This window comes from Chiloscyllium punctatum, chromosome 26, assembly GCF_047496795.1.
Source record: "Chiloscyllium punctatum isolate Juve2018m chromosome 26, sChiPun1.3, whole genome shotgun sequence".
NCBI lineage: Eukaryota > Metazoa > Chordata > Chondrichthyes > Orectolobiformes > Hemiscylliidae > Chiloscyllium > Chiloscyllium punctatum.
Window position 1 is genome coordinate 62074838 of NC_092764.1, and position 16073 is coordinate 62090910.

The 16073-nt window shown below is 46.8% G+C and overlaps 1 protein-coding gene across 1 annotated transcript in view; it reads left to right on the top strand.

Moving 5' to 3' along the window:
• The window catches only part of LOC140496209 (uncharacterized), a 132669-nt gene that overhangs the window by 31559 nt on the left and 85037 nt on the right, over positions 1-16073 (top strand). The window contains exon 5 of the mRNA XM_072595707.1: positions 1461-1580. Within this exon, the coding sequence (XP_072451808.1) occupies positions 1461-1580 (120 nt within the window). The remainder of the gene's footprint in view (positions 1-1460; positions 1581-16073) is intronic.

Sequence of the window (16073 nt, forward strand, 5' to 3'; positions counted from 1 at the left end):
ATCCTCTAGGGCTGAGCTTGACCCTAGCTTCCTCCACCTTACGGAAGCTGCCTTCTTCCTTTTGACGAGAAGCTCCTCTGCTCTCATCATCCAAGGTTCCTTTATCTTACCCCTTCTTGCCTTTCTCATAGGAACACTTAGCCTTGTCATTGCTCCGAAACACAGTCTTTCCAAAATCACCTTTTGTCAGGTTTTAGCTCAACCGTGTCTGAGAAAACACAAACAGTCAGGGGGTAAGGGCTTCAGATCCCCTCCTCCCAGCCCTGCCCTGCCTGTTGTGAATCTCTGTGTGCCCAGTGGTGACACAGGAGCTCAATGCCCCCTCACTCTCTTTGCTGTTCCACCTCACGGGGGGAATGGACTGGAAATCAAACTCTGCTATTCCCAGAGTCATGACAAAAGTTAATGATTTTTACATCATATTCAAAACTCCCTCATTTACTTGTCTTTTTAGACCCAGGTTAACAGAAAACATGGACCAGGTTTTCATCCTAAACTATTTCCTTCAATTTATTCCTGGTACACGGGTGTCACTGGCGAGGTCCGCACTTCTTGCCCGTTGGGAATTCCCTTTGAGAAGGTGGTGGTGAGCTGCCTTCCTGACCCACTGCTGTCCAACTGAGACTTTATCGCGATTGACACAACTGAGTGACTTGCTCGGCCATTTCAGAGGGCAGTTGGAAATCAGCCAAGTGATCCTGATGAACAAGATCGCTCTGCTCACAGGATGAAAAGTTCTTTTGAGATGGTGCCAGGCCCTGTCTTTCAGTGAGGGAACACTGAGATTGGCACCTCATTACCCACTCCCACTTATCCATTCAGCATGTCCCTCATCCCCCGGGTCCGATCACCATTGGGCCTTTTCCTTGTGTGGGAACAGCACCCGCTCCTAGTGCCAACACCAAGATGGGCACCATCATTAAAAACAGAGGGTTCAGGGAGGCTCCAAGTCCATAAACTGCATTTTCTGTCTGATTCCCATTAAACATTCCTGAAAGACAGATGAACTGTGGAATGCTGGGATAGTCCAACAGGTTTATTTGGAAGCACTAACATTCTGAGGCGCTGCTCCTTCATCAGGTGGTTGTGGAGTCTAAGATTGTAAGACACAAGATTAAGAGCAAAATTCTGTGATCTGTCTTATGATCCTACACCACAACCACCTGATGAAGGAGCAGCGCTCCGAAAGTTAGTGCTTCCAAATAAACCTGTTGGACTGTAACGAGGTGTTGTGGGATTTTTAACTTTGTCCACCACAGTCCAACACCAACTCCTCCAAATCATATCCCTCATTCAGAGTGAAGGTTGGAGTGACAGATCATCAACTCCCTTCAAACCCACTCTCTGCCTCGTTCAACCTGTCACCATGGAATTATTAAACAACAAGGTTACATTGTCAGTGGCTTGTTCAGTAAAAGACGATGGAAACTATTTCAAACAATCTTATTGTCATTGTGCAGGTGGGCCCTGATGGTCGGGTGGAGTTCACTGCTGTTCGGATTTTTTTGCCATTTGCATCACCCATGGCCAGGAACGGGAGGGCCGTTGTCACTCAGTTGAAGAGCGAACCCTCCATCCAGGTAATGGAAGGAACCCACTCCCTCTGAATCTGGATTGATCTGGATTCCAGACTGTCAGTGTTTCTGTTTGTTATTCCCTTTGTGGATGAATCTGGGGATTATTCTCTCTTTATCTGGAACCTGCTGTGTCTCCAGTATTTCTGACATGGCTCCTCCTCACTTCAGCTAAAGGCAGGCTTTAATTCCTGGGCTTCACCTGAACAAGATCTTACATTTACAAACATCATGACATCATCTGAGTATATCCGATCCACCCCATCTCCTTCGATATACCGCGAGAATAAATCTGTTTATTCACCAAACATTGAACTACAGGAGATTAAGGTGACACAGTAACTCAGTGATTTGCTGCCTCACAGCGCCAGGGACCTGGGTTCGATTCCAGCTTCAGGCGACTGTCTGTGTGGGGCTTGTACATTCTCCCCGTGTCTGCGAGGATTTCCTCCGGGTGCTCCAGTTTCCTCCCACAGTTCAAAGATGTGCAGGTTAGGTGAATTGGCCAAGCTAAATTGCCCATAGTCTTCACGAATATCAAGGTTAGGTACAGTATTCAGGGAAAATGTAGAGTAATAGGGTAGGGGAATGGGTCTGGGTGGGATACTCTTCGGAGGGTCGGTGTGGACTGGTTAGTAAATGGGCTGTTTCTCCACTGTCGGGATTCTATGATATTATTGATCCAGACCTGTGGATAGCAGTATGTCCACAATCAGGATGTTATTCAGTGTAAATGGTTGGGACAGGGGCCTCGATATTAATAGGGAAATGGGGAGGGTGCAGGGAGCCCAGCAGGGGGTGAAGGACCTGACCAAGTAGACAAACAGGAGGCTGGAAGAACACAGCAATCCCGGCAGCATCAGGAGGTGGAGAAGTCAATGCTTCAGGTCTCACCCTTCATCAGGACTGGATGTGGGGATGGGGGGGAGGGGGAGCTGCAGATAGAGAGAGGGGAGGGGAGGGATGGGGAGAGTAGCAGGATGGTGAGGCAGTGATTGGTGAACACAGGTAGTGGGTTCGACCTGATTGGTCAATGGAAGGGATGGATCCAGTTGGGAGCTGGAAGGAAGGGTCAGTGGGTGGAATGGAAGGAAGGAGGTGGGGCTGGAAAGGGAGCAGGGGGATGGGTGGGAAGGTTATTGGAGATTCAGGAACTCAATGTTAAGTCCTTTGGGTTGTAGGATGGCTGCCCAGGCCGACCTGACAAGGCTGGGGAGGTGGAGCTCCTCATGATCTTCCCTGGAGAGAGACATTTCCATCATTCTGTCCAGCCTCCCGAGGGACAGTCGCCCAGACTGACTGCCTGGTTTACAGCAAGAACAAAAATGTCAAGGGAATCTCATGAAACCTGCAAGAGCAGGAAATGGAATGAAATCAGAATGTGCTGGAGAAACTCAGCAGGTCTGGCAGCATCTGTGGAGGGAGAAACAGAGTTAATGTTATCCGTCCAATCTGGCGTTTCTGATGAACTGAGGAGACGTGCTGGGAGTGTGGCTGAATTAGGCCGGGTATGAATTGTTGTATTTCCCAATGACAGGTTGTGGTGTTGAGATAAAGCCGTGTGTTTACAGTTTGTCAGGTATTACACCAGACTGTGGTGCTTCGTACTTGGTTTATATTTGGATCCCATGAATATTCATTAACATAAAAGCCCAGTCCCTCCTTGAAGACCCAGTCAGCAGTGTGTGAGAATCTGGTGAGCCCGGTTCATGTTTGTTTCCCGGTGATGTACAGCGGCAGGTTTCTGCAGTTTGGTCTGAGGGCAGCACTTTCTCTTGGTTATGGCACAAGGGAGAGGGACAGAAAGCTGGCAGCTGGCATGGAGCATTGTGAATGGCCAGGTTGTGGCAGTGAGGGGAGCTGGGGGAATGGGGTCAATGGGGTGGAGGGATACACAAGGAATTCAGGGGAGGGCAGAGGTGGGATAGGGAATGGAGATAGACTGGGAACAGTCAGACAGGGTAAGGAAATGAGGGGCCTTGAAGGTGGTGTCAGTCCTGTCCACATTTGGCTCCATCTCAGGCTGTTAGCTGATAAAGTCATTCCCGGGAGATGAGTTTATCTGTTCCCACTGAGGCACATCCCACAAGGAGCTGGCGTTGGTCTATTCCTCACCTGAACCACGGTGAGAGCAACATGCAGAGGCAGTGAGACTCTGGGTGGACAGGGTGGATCTGACAGGGAGTACCCTCTCTCCTCCAGCTGGGATCAGAACAAGATCAACTACAGTGAATCCAAATGGGAACATTCTGGATATACAGAACGCCCAAGGTCCAGGAAACTTTAATTGTGTTCCAATCCCAGCTGATGGTGATACTGGACACATCAGATCTCAGAGTGAAACCTGACCTGATAAACCACAGTCATCTGGAACAAAGAACTCTGGGTTCTGGAAATCAGAAACACAACACAAAGTGCTGGAGAAACTCAGCAATTCTGAAGAAGGATCACTGGACTGGAAACATTAACTCTGTTTTTCTCTCTGTACATGTTGCCAGATCTACTGAGTTTCTCCAGCACTTGCCTGTTTTCTTTCAGATTCCCAGTATCCACAGTTCTTTGTTTTATATTGGGCTGAGGTGGGTGTTGGGTACATTCCCTACTGCTGTGTCCCCACAGACATGGCCCATTGTTGAACTCCAGACAAAGTGGAAGATGTTTTGAGTGTCCTCCACTGTCCAGGAGTGGAGTATGGGCCAAAGTTACAGCACATTGAGAAATGAAGAAGTATCTCCCAGCTGATGACCTGCTCCTTATCTCCAATGGAGAGGGAATGTCACTTCCCCAGCCCAGTTTCAGTCACATCACAGTTACCCACACCTTCCAGGTTTTAGCACACACCTCGGCTCCTCTGAATCACATTCCCAGCACCTTCAGGTAGTCTGCTCAGACAGGGCAAAGGGCAAAGGGCAAAGGATTGATTGGCCCAGTTCTGAAAAGGAACAGGAGCTCATTCTTGCTGCAGTTGATCTTGTGTCCTGAAGCCAGTTTGAACTGGTCACAGATTCTCATCAGTCTGATCACTGACGGTGGATCTGTGCAGAAAGCAGTGATGTTTTCCATGTGCAGGGATGATTTGAACTCAGTGCCTGCAGTATCTGGCATTTTCCCTTTTCCTACACCTGCCTCCTTCCTATTGTACTCAGTAAATGGTTCAATACAGCACACAAACAGGATGGGAGAGAGGACAGTCCTGCCTGGCTCCATCTCTGATCGGAAAGCTTTCCCATTCCCAACCATTATTTAAACTGTTCCACTGATGTTTGTTCAGAGCAGATGGATCCAATTGTGGAATCCCTGCATTAACCCCATTTGAAGAGCAAGTTGATTAAGTAGGTGTTGGATATTCTTCCAAAGGCCTTCTCCAGGTCCAAGCTGACAAGTCATGTCTCCAAACCCCTCTGACCTCACTGAGGTGTTTGTCCAGCCTCTCCCTCATACTGCTGTCTGAGACCTCCATGAGGGAGAACAGCAAAGACTGTGAGGTCTATCTGCCTGTGGGCTTCCCATCCTAAACTCCGATGCAGTGGGACTTGCCATCCAGCCACAGCAACAATGAAGGTGAAGCCACTGCCTAGAATGACCAGCCAGGAATTCACCAGCAGCAGTGGGAGCTGCTGGACACCAGCAGGTCACTGGCTGGTTTGAGTTGGGTGACATGTTGATTCACCACGGTCAAGTATTTTTTTACAAGATTACATCTCTTATATGAAGGTGACTGCCCACAACCTCCATAACTCTATGGGAAGGATAACCTGTTTCCCTAGAGTGGAACACCAAGGCCAGAGAATTGGACATTATTTCCTTCTGACCAGATCGATGGTCCATGGAGCCATTGCTGTGACCACTGCCTGTATGCACTGAGCTGCAGTATTCCACATTCCTGTCAATACAGTAAACAGCACTGACCTTGGTGAAGGACACAAGGTCAAATCACTTTGCTCAGTGAACATCTGCTGGACAAAAAATGGAGGCAATCTTGATACATAATAAAACTCAGTTGGTTACCAGAGTGATGAAGGTTCAGGAAATAATATTAATATCACTTGGGAACCTGTGTTCTCAGGCAGGAGATGTGTGGATAACTTTCAAGTTGATTTGTATTTCTAAAGTATGTGTTAAGAATGGAGGAACACAATTTTAGTTTCACTTTTGATTTTTGTTATTGGTATTGGAATGTTGGACAGTTTGTTCATCATTACTTTACTGCGGGTTTACAGACTGGAATAGATCTTGAGGTGAACAGTTCAGTGCATTAGAAATTAAAGTTATTGAAAGAGAAACAGCTATTGTCTACTGACAGGGCTAATGTAACACAGAAAGGCAGAATTGTACAGAAAATCAAAGGATACTTGTAGGTTCAGTCACATCGAAGAGCTACTGTCTGTTGAGCTGTCTCCAAAATCTCCTGGAGGTCAGTAAGGTGAAAACAGCACAGCCCAATTATACCTGTGTGAGCTGAATGGGGAACTTTAATGTGGAAACACAGTGATCCTCCTGTTCATGTACCTGTCCAAATATTTTTAAAAGTTGTAACTGTACCTGCATCTGCCACTTCCTCTCACAGTTCATTCCACATATGAACCAGCCTCTGTGTGAGAACATTTCCCCTCAGCTTCCTTTTAAATCTTTCTCCACTCAGTTTAAAATTATGCGCCCTAGTTTTGAACTCCCTAACTCTTTGGGAAAAGAGTTTGTTTCTTACCTTATCCATGCCCCTCATGATTTTATAAATATCCATAATTAATTGGGGGAGGGGAAATTATATCGCTATTAGATAGGAGCTGTGGAGTATAAATTGGGAACATTGTTCTGGGGGAAATGTACAACAGAAATGTGAAGGCTGTTTAAGGAACACTGGTTGTGAGTGTTGGATAACTTTGTCCCACTGAGACAGGCAAGGAATGGGAAGGTGAAGGAGCCTTGGATGGCAAGAGAAGAGGAGCTTCTTGTCAAGAGGAAGAAGGAAGCTTACGGAAGGTTTTGGAAGCAAGGATTTGGCACAGCTTTAAAGGATTACAGTATGGCCGGGAAAGAACTCAAAAAATGGACTGAGGAGAGCTAGGAGGGGGCATGAAAAAGCCTTGGGGGAAAGGATTAGGGAAAACCAAGAGGCGGGCTACATTTACATGAGAAATAAGAGAATGATCAGCGAGAGGGTAGGGCTGATCAGGGATAATGGAGGGAACTTGTGCCTGGAGTCTGAAGAGGTCGGGGAGGCCCTAAATGAGCTTTTGTTTCTGTGATCAAGAGAGAGGGACCTCGTTGATAATGAGAACATTGTGGACCAAGTTAATAAGCTTGAACAGATTGACATTAAGGAAATGGATGTGCTGGAAATTCTGGGAAGCATCAAGTTAGATAAGTCCCCAGGGCCAGACCAGATATATCCGAGGTTACTACGGGAAGTGAGGAATGAGATTACTACACCTCTGGTGATGATCTTTGCATCTTCACTCTCCATGGGAGTAGTACAGGCTGATTGGAGGGAGGAGAATGCTGTTCCTCTGTTCAAGAAAGAGAATAGGGAAATCCCTGGGAATTACAGACCAGTCAGTCTGTGGTAAGCAAGGTGCTGGAGAGGATTCTGAGAGACAGGATTTATGACCATTTGGAAAGACATTATTTGATTAAAGATAGTCAGCATGGCTTTGTGAGGGGCAGGTCATGCCTTACTGGCCTTATTGAGATCTCTGAGGATGTGATGAGACAAGTTGACGAAGGTTGAGCAGTGGATGTGCTGTAAATGGATTTCAGTAAGGCATTTAATAAGGTTCCCCATGGTAGGCTCATTCAGAAAGTTAGGAGGTATGGGATATCGGGAATTTTGGCCGTCTGGATACAGAATTGGCTGGCCGAAAGAAGACAGTGAGTGGTCGTGGATGGAAAGTTGGAGCTCCTGGAGCTCGGTGACCAGTGGTGTCCCACAAGGATCTGCTCTTGGGCCTCTGCTCTTTGTAGTTTTTATAAGTGACTTGGATGAAGAAGTGGAAGGATGGGTTAGTATGTTTGCCAGTGACACAAAGGTCAGTGATGTTGTGGATCGTGGCGAGGGCTGTTGCAGACCACAACGAGACATTGACAGGATGCAGAGCTGGGCTGTGAAGTGGCAGATGGAGTTAAATCTGGTTAAATAAGAAGTGATTCATTTAGGAAGGTCAAATTTGGATGTTGAATACAGGGTTAAAGCCAAAACAAATGCTATACTGGATGCTGGAATCCAAGGTAGACAGGAAGAGTCTAGAAGTAGAAGACAGCAAGACAGGCAGCATCAGGAGGTCGAGAAGCTGATGTTTTGGGAGTAATTCTTCTTCAGGACTGGGACTGGGTGTGGGGTGGGGGCGGAGCTGCAGATAAAACAGGTGGCGGGGGTAAGGTTGTAAAGTAGGGTCAGGTGAAGACAGGTAGAGGGGAAGACCTGGTTGGGTCAATGGGAGGAATGAATCCAGTTGGTGGCAGGGAGCACTGGGAGGGAGGGGAAGGGGCTGGGAAGGAATTTGGGGGATGGAAAGGGAGGTTATTTGAAATTGGAGAACCCAATATTGAGTCATCTGGCCTGTAGGCTGCCCAAGTGGAAGATGAGGTGTTGTTCCTCCAATTTGCAGTGTGTTTCATTGCGGCAATGGACGATGCCAAGGATGGTCATGTCAGAAAGGGAGTGGGAAGGGGAATTAAATTGGGGGATGAGTGGGAGGTCCAGTCAGTCCCTTTGGACCCAGTTGCGATGTTCGGCGAACCATTCCCTAAGACAACATCGGGAGCACCTGATGCAGTAAACTAGGTTGGAAGAGAGGCAGGTGAACCTCAGTCTCAACTGGAAGGACTGTTTGGGGCCCTGGATGGAGGTGACCGGCTGGTGTACCTGCAGGCTCTGCATCTTTTCCGGTTACCGGGGAAGGTACTTGGTGGCTCGAAGGGGTTGGTGGGGAGAGTGGCACAAACCAAGGATTGTCAAAGGGAATGGTCCTTACGGAAGGCAGAGAGGGGTGGGGACTGGAAGATGGTCTTGGTGGTGAGGTCTAATTGGAGTTGGCTGAAGCGTTTAAGGATGATGTGTTAGGTGCGGAGACTATTGTGGTGGTAGGTGAGGACAAGGGGGACCCAGCCTTTATTGCATTGGGAGGGGCGGGGGTTTGGAGCAGTGGAACGGGGAATGAAGGTGGTGCGGTGGGGAGCTGTCTGGATGAGAGGGAGGAAAATCATGCTGTTCAAAATAGGTGGACATCTGGGATACTCACGAGTGGAATGTTTCCTCGTCCGAGTAGATGCGGCAGAGGTAGAGGAATTGGGAGAACGGGATGGAGTTCTTGCAGGATACTGTGTGGGAGGAGGTGTGGCCCAGGGAGTTATTGGAATCTGTGGGTTTGTAGTAAACATCCGTCTGGTGACTCGCCGGAGATGGAAATGGCGAGGTCCAGAAATGGGAGGGAAGTGTCCGAGATGGACCAAGTGAATTTGAGAGTGGGATGGAAGTTGTGGGTGAAGTCAATGAACTGCTCCAGTTCAGTCTGGGTGCAGGACGCTGCACCGATGCAGTCATTGATATAATGGCAGAAGAGCTGGGGTACATTGACTGTGTAGGTGCTGAAGAGGGACTGTTTGATATAGCCAACAAAGAGGCAGGCATAGCTGGGGCCCATGTGGGTACACATGGCCACCCCCTGGATTTGGAGGAAATGGGAGGAGTTAAAGGAAAAGTTATTGTGGATGAGGACCAGTTTGGCGAGGTGGAGGAGGGTATAGGTGGAGGGGACTGGATGGGTCTGTTGGACAGGAAGAAGCAAAGGGCCTGGAGTCCATCCTTGTGAGATAGTAACATGTATAAGGACTGCACATCGATAGTGAAGAGATAGCACTGGGGGCCAGGGAACTGGAAGTTGCTGAAGAGATGGAGAGCATGGTTGGTGTCGCGGATGGAGGTGGGAAGAGCCTGAACTGAGCGACAGAGGGTGGAGTCGAGGTAAGACAAGATGAGTTCATTGGGGCAGGAGCATGCCGAGACGGTGGGTTGGTCGGGGTAATTGGGCTTGTGGACCTTGATTAGATTAGATTACTTACAGTGTGGAAACAGGCCCTTCGGCCCAACAAGTCCACACCGCCCCGCCGAAGCACAACCCACCCATACCCCTACACCTACCCCTTACCTAACACTATGGGCAATTTAGCATGGCCAATTCACCTGACCTGCACATCTTTGGACTGTGGGAGGAAACCGGAGCACCCGGAGGAAACCCACGCAGACACGGGGAGAATGTGCAAACTCCACACAGTCAGTCGCCTGAGGCGGGAATTGAACCCAGGTCTCTGGCACTGTGAGGCAGCAGTGCTAACCACTGTGCCACTGTGCCACCCACTGTGCCACTGTGCCACCCACTCTGCCACCGTGCCGCCCACTTGGAGAGCAGGTCGAACCGGGCAGTGTGGGGCTGGGGGACTATGAGTTTGGAGGCAGTGGAGGGGAGATCACCGGATGCAATGAGGACACAGACAGTGCGGGTGATATTGGCTTTTGGCTTAAAGACAGGATTGTGGGCAGAGTGGAGGAACAGCAGGATGTTGGGGCCCATGGACATAGATCCCTCAAAGTTGCTGCCAACTTGATCGGGTTGTTAAGAAGGTGAATGGTGTTTTGGTTTTCATTAATAGGGGGATTGAGGATAAGAGCCAGGAGGTTTTGCTGCAGCTCCATAGGACCCTGGTTAGACCACACTTGGAATATTGTGTCCCGTTCTGGTCGCCTCATTTGAGGAAGGATGTAGATGCTTTAGAGAGGGTGCAGAGGAGATTTACCAGGATGCTGCCTGGATTGGAGGGCTTGTCTTATGAAGAGAGGTTAAGTGAGTTCGGGCTTTTCACACTGGAGAGAGGAAGAGAGAGAGGTGACTTGATAGAGGTGTACAAGGGAATGGGAGACATAGATAGAGTAGTTAGCCAGAGACTTTTCCCCAGGGCAGTAATGGCTGTCACAAGGGATCATAATTTTAAGGTATTGGGGTGATGTCAGAGGCAGGTTCTTTACTCAGAGAGTGGTGGGTGCGTGGAATGCACTGCCAGTGGTGGTAGCAGAGTCAGAGACATTAGGGATGTTTAAGCGACTGTTGGTCAAGCACATGGATGGCAGTAAACTGAGGGGTGTGTAGGTTAGATTGATCTTAGATTAAAGTAAATGCTCAGCACAACCTCGTGGGCTGAAGGGCCTGTCCTGTGCTGTCCTGTTCTGTGTTCTGTGTTCGAAGGTCACTCCTTAACCTCCTCTGCTCCAGTGAAAAAGCCTTGTAGCTTTTCCAGCCTCTCCTTATAATCAAACCCTCCATTCCATATACCATCTTTGTGAACCTTTTCTACATCCTCTCCAATTCAACCATATCCTTCCTATAGCAGGGGAACCAGAACTGTACACAGTACAGGTACACAATCCTTTATCCAAAATTCCAAACTCCAAAAAGCTCCAAAATCCAAGATTGTTTTTGTGGAGTGTGGAGCGCCATTTTGGCGTGTGAACAGGTGACCCACTCGATTCGCATCACTCAGATCTGACATGGTGGTGTGGCCCAGCACTGACTGGCATCAATTGGGTCTCAGTGCTTGTACTATTGACACGTGTATCTGCTGTTAGGGAATACTTTTCTCATTTTACTGTGAAAATGTCATTTATTCTGAATCCGAAAAATTCCTAATTCAGAAAAACAACTGGCCCCAGAAAAAGGATTATATAACTGTTCTCCAATATTGACCTCACCAATGTCCTGTACAATCACACCATGACATCCCAATTGTTTTACTCAATGGTCTCAGCAATAAAGGTGCCAAACACCTTCTTTCCCATCCTGTCTACCTGTAACACAACTTTCAATGAACTATGTCCCTGAACCCCAAGGTTTCTCTGTTCTACAACATTCCCTCAGGCCCGACCATTAACTGTGTAGGTCCTGCCCCTGTTTGTTTTACCAAAATGCAATACCTGACAGTTATTCAAATTAAACTCCATCTGCCACACCTCAGCCCATTGGCCCAATTGATCAAGATCCCTTTGTAATCTCAGATAATCGTCATCACTGTCTCCAACACCAACAATTTTGGTGTCATCTGCAAATTTACTGGCCCTGCCTCCTATATTCTCATCGAAATCATTTATATCAATGACAAATAACAGTGGGCCCAGTGCTGATCCCTGTGGAACACTGCTGGGCACAGACCTCCAGTCTGACATACAACCCTCCACCACCACTCTCTGTCTCCTACCATGAAGCCAATTTTGTATCCAATTGACAAGTTCACCCTGAATCCCATGTGATCGAATTTTGAGGTGGGGTTGGGACCCAGGGAGATAGTGAGGAAAGATGTCAATCTGAGATTAGTACAGTTGAGAATAAAAGAGAGTCAATTAGTCAGGACAGGCAGGAACAAGTTAGGACTGATTAATTAAACTACATTTATTTCAATACAAGAGGCCTAACAGGGAAGGCAGATGAACTCAGGGCATGGTTAGGAACATGGGACTGGAATATCATAGCAATTACAGAAATGTGGCTCGGGGATGGACAGGACTGGCAGTGTAATGTTCCAGGATAGAAATGCTACAGGAAGACCAGAAAGGGAGGCAAGAGAGGAGGGGGAGGGGCGTTTTTGATAAGGGATAGCATTACAGCTATACTGAGGGAGAATATTCCCAGAAGTACATCCAGGGAAATTATTTGGGTGGAACTGAGAAATAAGAAAGGGATGATCACCTTATTAGGATTGTATTATCGAGCCCCTAACAGTCAGAGGGAAATTGAGAAACAAATTTTTAAGGAGATATCAGTTATCTGTAAGAATAATAGGGTGGTTATGGTAGGGGATTTTAACTTTCCAAACGTAGACTGGGACTGCCATACTGTTAAGGGTTTAGATGGAGAGGAATTTGTTAAGTGTATAAAAGAAAATTTTCTGATTCAGTCTGTAGATGCACCTACTAGAGAAAGTACAAAACTTGACCGATTCTTGAGAAATAAGGCAGGGCAGGTGACTGAGGTGTCAGTGGGGGAGCACTTTGGGGCCAGCGACCATAATTGTATTCGTTTTAAAATAGTGATGGAAACAGATAGACCAGATCTAAAAGCTGAAGTTCTAAATTGGAGAAAGGCCAATTTTGACAGTATTAGGCAAGAATTTTCAAAAGCTGTTTGTGCGCAGATTTTTGCAGGTAAAGGGACGGCTGGAAAATTGGAAGCCTTCAGAAATGAGATAATGAGAGTCCAGAGAAAGTATATTCCTGTTCGGGGAAAAGGCAAGGCTGGTAAGTTTAGGGAATGGTGGATGACTAAAGAAAATGAGGGTTTGGTTAGGGAAAAGAAGGAAGCATATGTAAGGTATAGACAGGATAGATTGAGTGAATCCTTAGAAGAATATAAAGGCAATAGGAGTAAACCTGAGAGAAATCAGGAGGTCAAAAAGGGAACATGAGATAGCTTTGGCAAATAAAGTTAAGGAGAATCCAAAGGGTTTTTCCAGATACATTAAGGACAAAAGGGTAACTAGTGAGAGAATAGGGCCCCTCAGAAATCATCAAGGCGGCCATTGTGTGGAGCCGCAGGAGATGGGGAGCACTAAACGAGTATTTTGCATCAGTATTTACTGTGGAAAAGGACATGGAAGATATAGAATGTAGGGAAATATATGGTGACATCTTGAAAAATGTCCACTTTACAGAGGAGGAAGTGCTGGATGTCTTGAAATGTATAAAGGTGGATAAATGCCCAGGACCTGATCAGGTGTATCCCTAGAATTCTGTGGGAAGCTCGGGAAGTGATAACCTGGGCCTCTTACTGAGATATTTGTGCCATCAATAGTCACAGGTGAGGTGCCCCAGAAAACTGGAGGTTGGCTAACGTGGTGCCACTGTTTAAGAAGGGTGGTAAGGACAAGCCAGGGAACTATAGATCAGTGAGCCTGACGTTGGTGGTGGATAGGTGGTTGGAGGGGATCCTGAGGAACAGGGTGTATATGTATTTGGAAACGCAAGGACTGATTAGGGATAGTCAACAAGGCTTTATGTGAGGGAAATCATGTCTCACAAATTTGATTGAGTGTTTTGAGTATCTAACAAAGAGGATTGATGAGGGCAGAGTAGTAGATGTGATCTATATGGATTTCAGTAAGGCGTTCAACAAGGTTCCCCATGGGAGACTGATTAGCAAGGTTAGATCTCATGGAATACAGGGAGAACTCACCATTTGGATACAGAACTGGCTCAAAGGTAGAAGACAGAGGCTGGTGGTGGAGGGTTGTTTTTCAGATTGGAGGCCTGTTACCATTGGAGGACCATAAGGGTCAGTGTTGGGTCCAGTACTTTTCATCATTTATATAAATGATTTGGATGTGAGTGCATACTTTCCTTTATTGGTCAGAGTATTGAGTACAGGAGTTGAGAGGTCATGTTGTGGCTGTACAGGGCATTGGTTAGGCCACTGTTGGAATGTTGCGTGCAATTCTGGTCTCCTTCCTCTCGGAAAGATGTTGTGAAACTTGAAATGGTTCAGAAAACATTTACAAGGATGTTGCCAGAGTTGGAGGATTTGAGCTTGAATAGGCTAGGGCTGTTTTCCCTGGAGCATCAGAAGCTGAGGGATGACCTTATAGATGTTTATAAAATCATGAGGGGCATGGATAGGAGAAATAGACAAAGTCTTTTCCCTGGGTTGGGGGAGTCCAGAACTAGAGGTTTAGGGTGAGGGGAAAGATATAAAAGAGACCTAAGGGGCAACATTTTTCACTCAGAGAGTGGAACGTGTATGGAATGAGCTGCCAGAGGAAGGGGTGGAGGCTGGTACAATTGCAACATTTAAAAGGCATCTGGATGGGTATATGATTAGGAAGGTTTTGGAGGGTTATGGGCCAGCTGCTGGCATGTGAGATTAGATTGGTTTGGGATTTCTGGTCAGCATGGATGGGTTGGACTGAAGGATGGGTTTCTGTGCTGTATATCTCTATGACTCTATGACTCTACTAATTGGTCTGCCATGTGGAACCTGGTCAAAGGCCTCACTAAAAATCCATGCAGTCGATGTCTACCCCTCTGTCAAGTTAAAAAAATCACGCAACACCAGGTTATAGTCCAACAGGTTTATTTGGAAGCACTAGCTTTTGGAGCGCTGCTCCTTCATCAGGTGGTTGTGGAGCATAAGATCGTAAGACACAGAATTTATAGCAAAAGTTTACAGTGTGATGTCACTGACATTATATATTGAAAAAGACCTGGATGGTTTGTTAAGTCTCTCATTTTACAATGACTTGTTGGTTTCAGTTCTTTCATCTGTAAATTCCAGAACTTTATTAAAGTTATGTTCTCAAGTGAACTTTAACAATAGGTGCCATGCTCGCCCAGATAATGCATTGAAGGTGTGAGGTGCCCTGTGTGAGGCTCTCTGTGCCCCAATGTTCACAGTGATTCTATTTCTCAAAAAGGGATTTACAGAATCATACAGGGATTCAGGCAGTTTTTGAGCAAAATAAAATGTAACTGTGCACATTCTCACCCTCCCACCCTCCTGAACACACTCTCACAGACTTTTCTCACCTTTACAGTCACACTCCCACACATACACACACTCTCTCTCACAGCCTCTCTCTCACACACACTCACACACACATACATGTAAGTTTGTGAGGTCATTTGTACTTGCAGAACAACACTTTAATAAATTACAAAGTAAAACGTAATTCTGCACATTCCCACACTCCCACCCTCACACGCACCCTCTCACAGACTTTTACCCTTTTACAGTCACACTCACGCACATACAAACACACATACATTTGTGGTGTAATCTGTACCAGCAGAATTCCATTTTACTGCATGAATCCATGAACCATTCTGAAACTCCCTTATACTCCACAACCACCTGAGAAGGAGCTGCACTCCAAAAGCTACTGCTTCCAAATAAACCTGTTGGGCTATAACCTGGTGTTGCATGATTTTTTAACTTGTCGGAGGAGTAGACATTATCGACACAGATGAAGCTCCATCGTCACACACCTTTCATCACAAACTGAACAATCCGGCCTGTTCCACTTTAGTAGACACGGGGGTGCCCACTGGACATCCCACTGCACTCAGTAATTTGGGTTGGGATATGCTCCACCATTTGTAATTTCCAGTGTTTCAGAAACGCGGGGCATTTTCCTCCAGCTCCTTAAAGTTTTGCCATTACTTTTTCTGGAGTCACCATTCTTCCATTCTCCAGCCAAAAAGGAGCAGCTCGTTCTCATCTGTTTCCGTGTGGAGCCTCCCCTTGTCACTGGGTTGGTGATGGCTCATCTCTTATTTGACTCATGTTTTGTGGTTAAACTAAGACCATAAGATGGAGGAGCGAAGGGAAGCCATTCAGCCCATCAAGTCTGTTCCACTATTCAATGTGATCATGGCTGGTCTGATAATCCTCAACTCCACTTTCCTGCCTTTTCCCTGATACCCTTGATTCCTGACTGATTAATAATCTGTCTGTCCCAGCCTGTTTG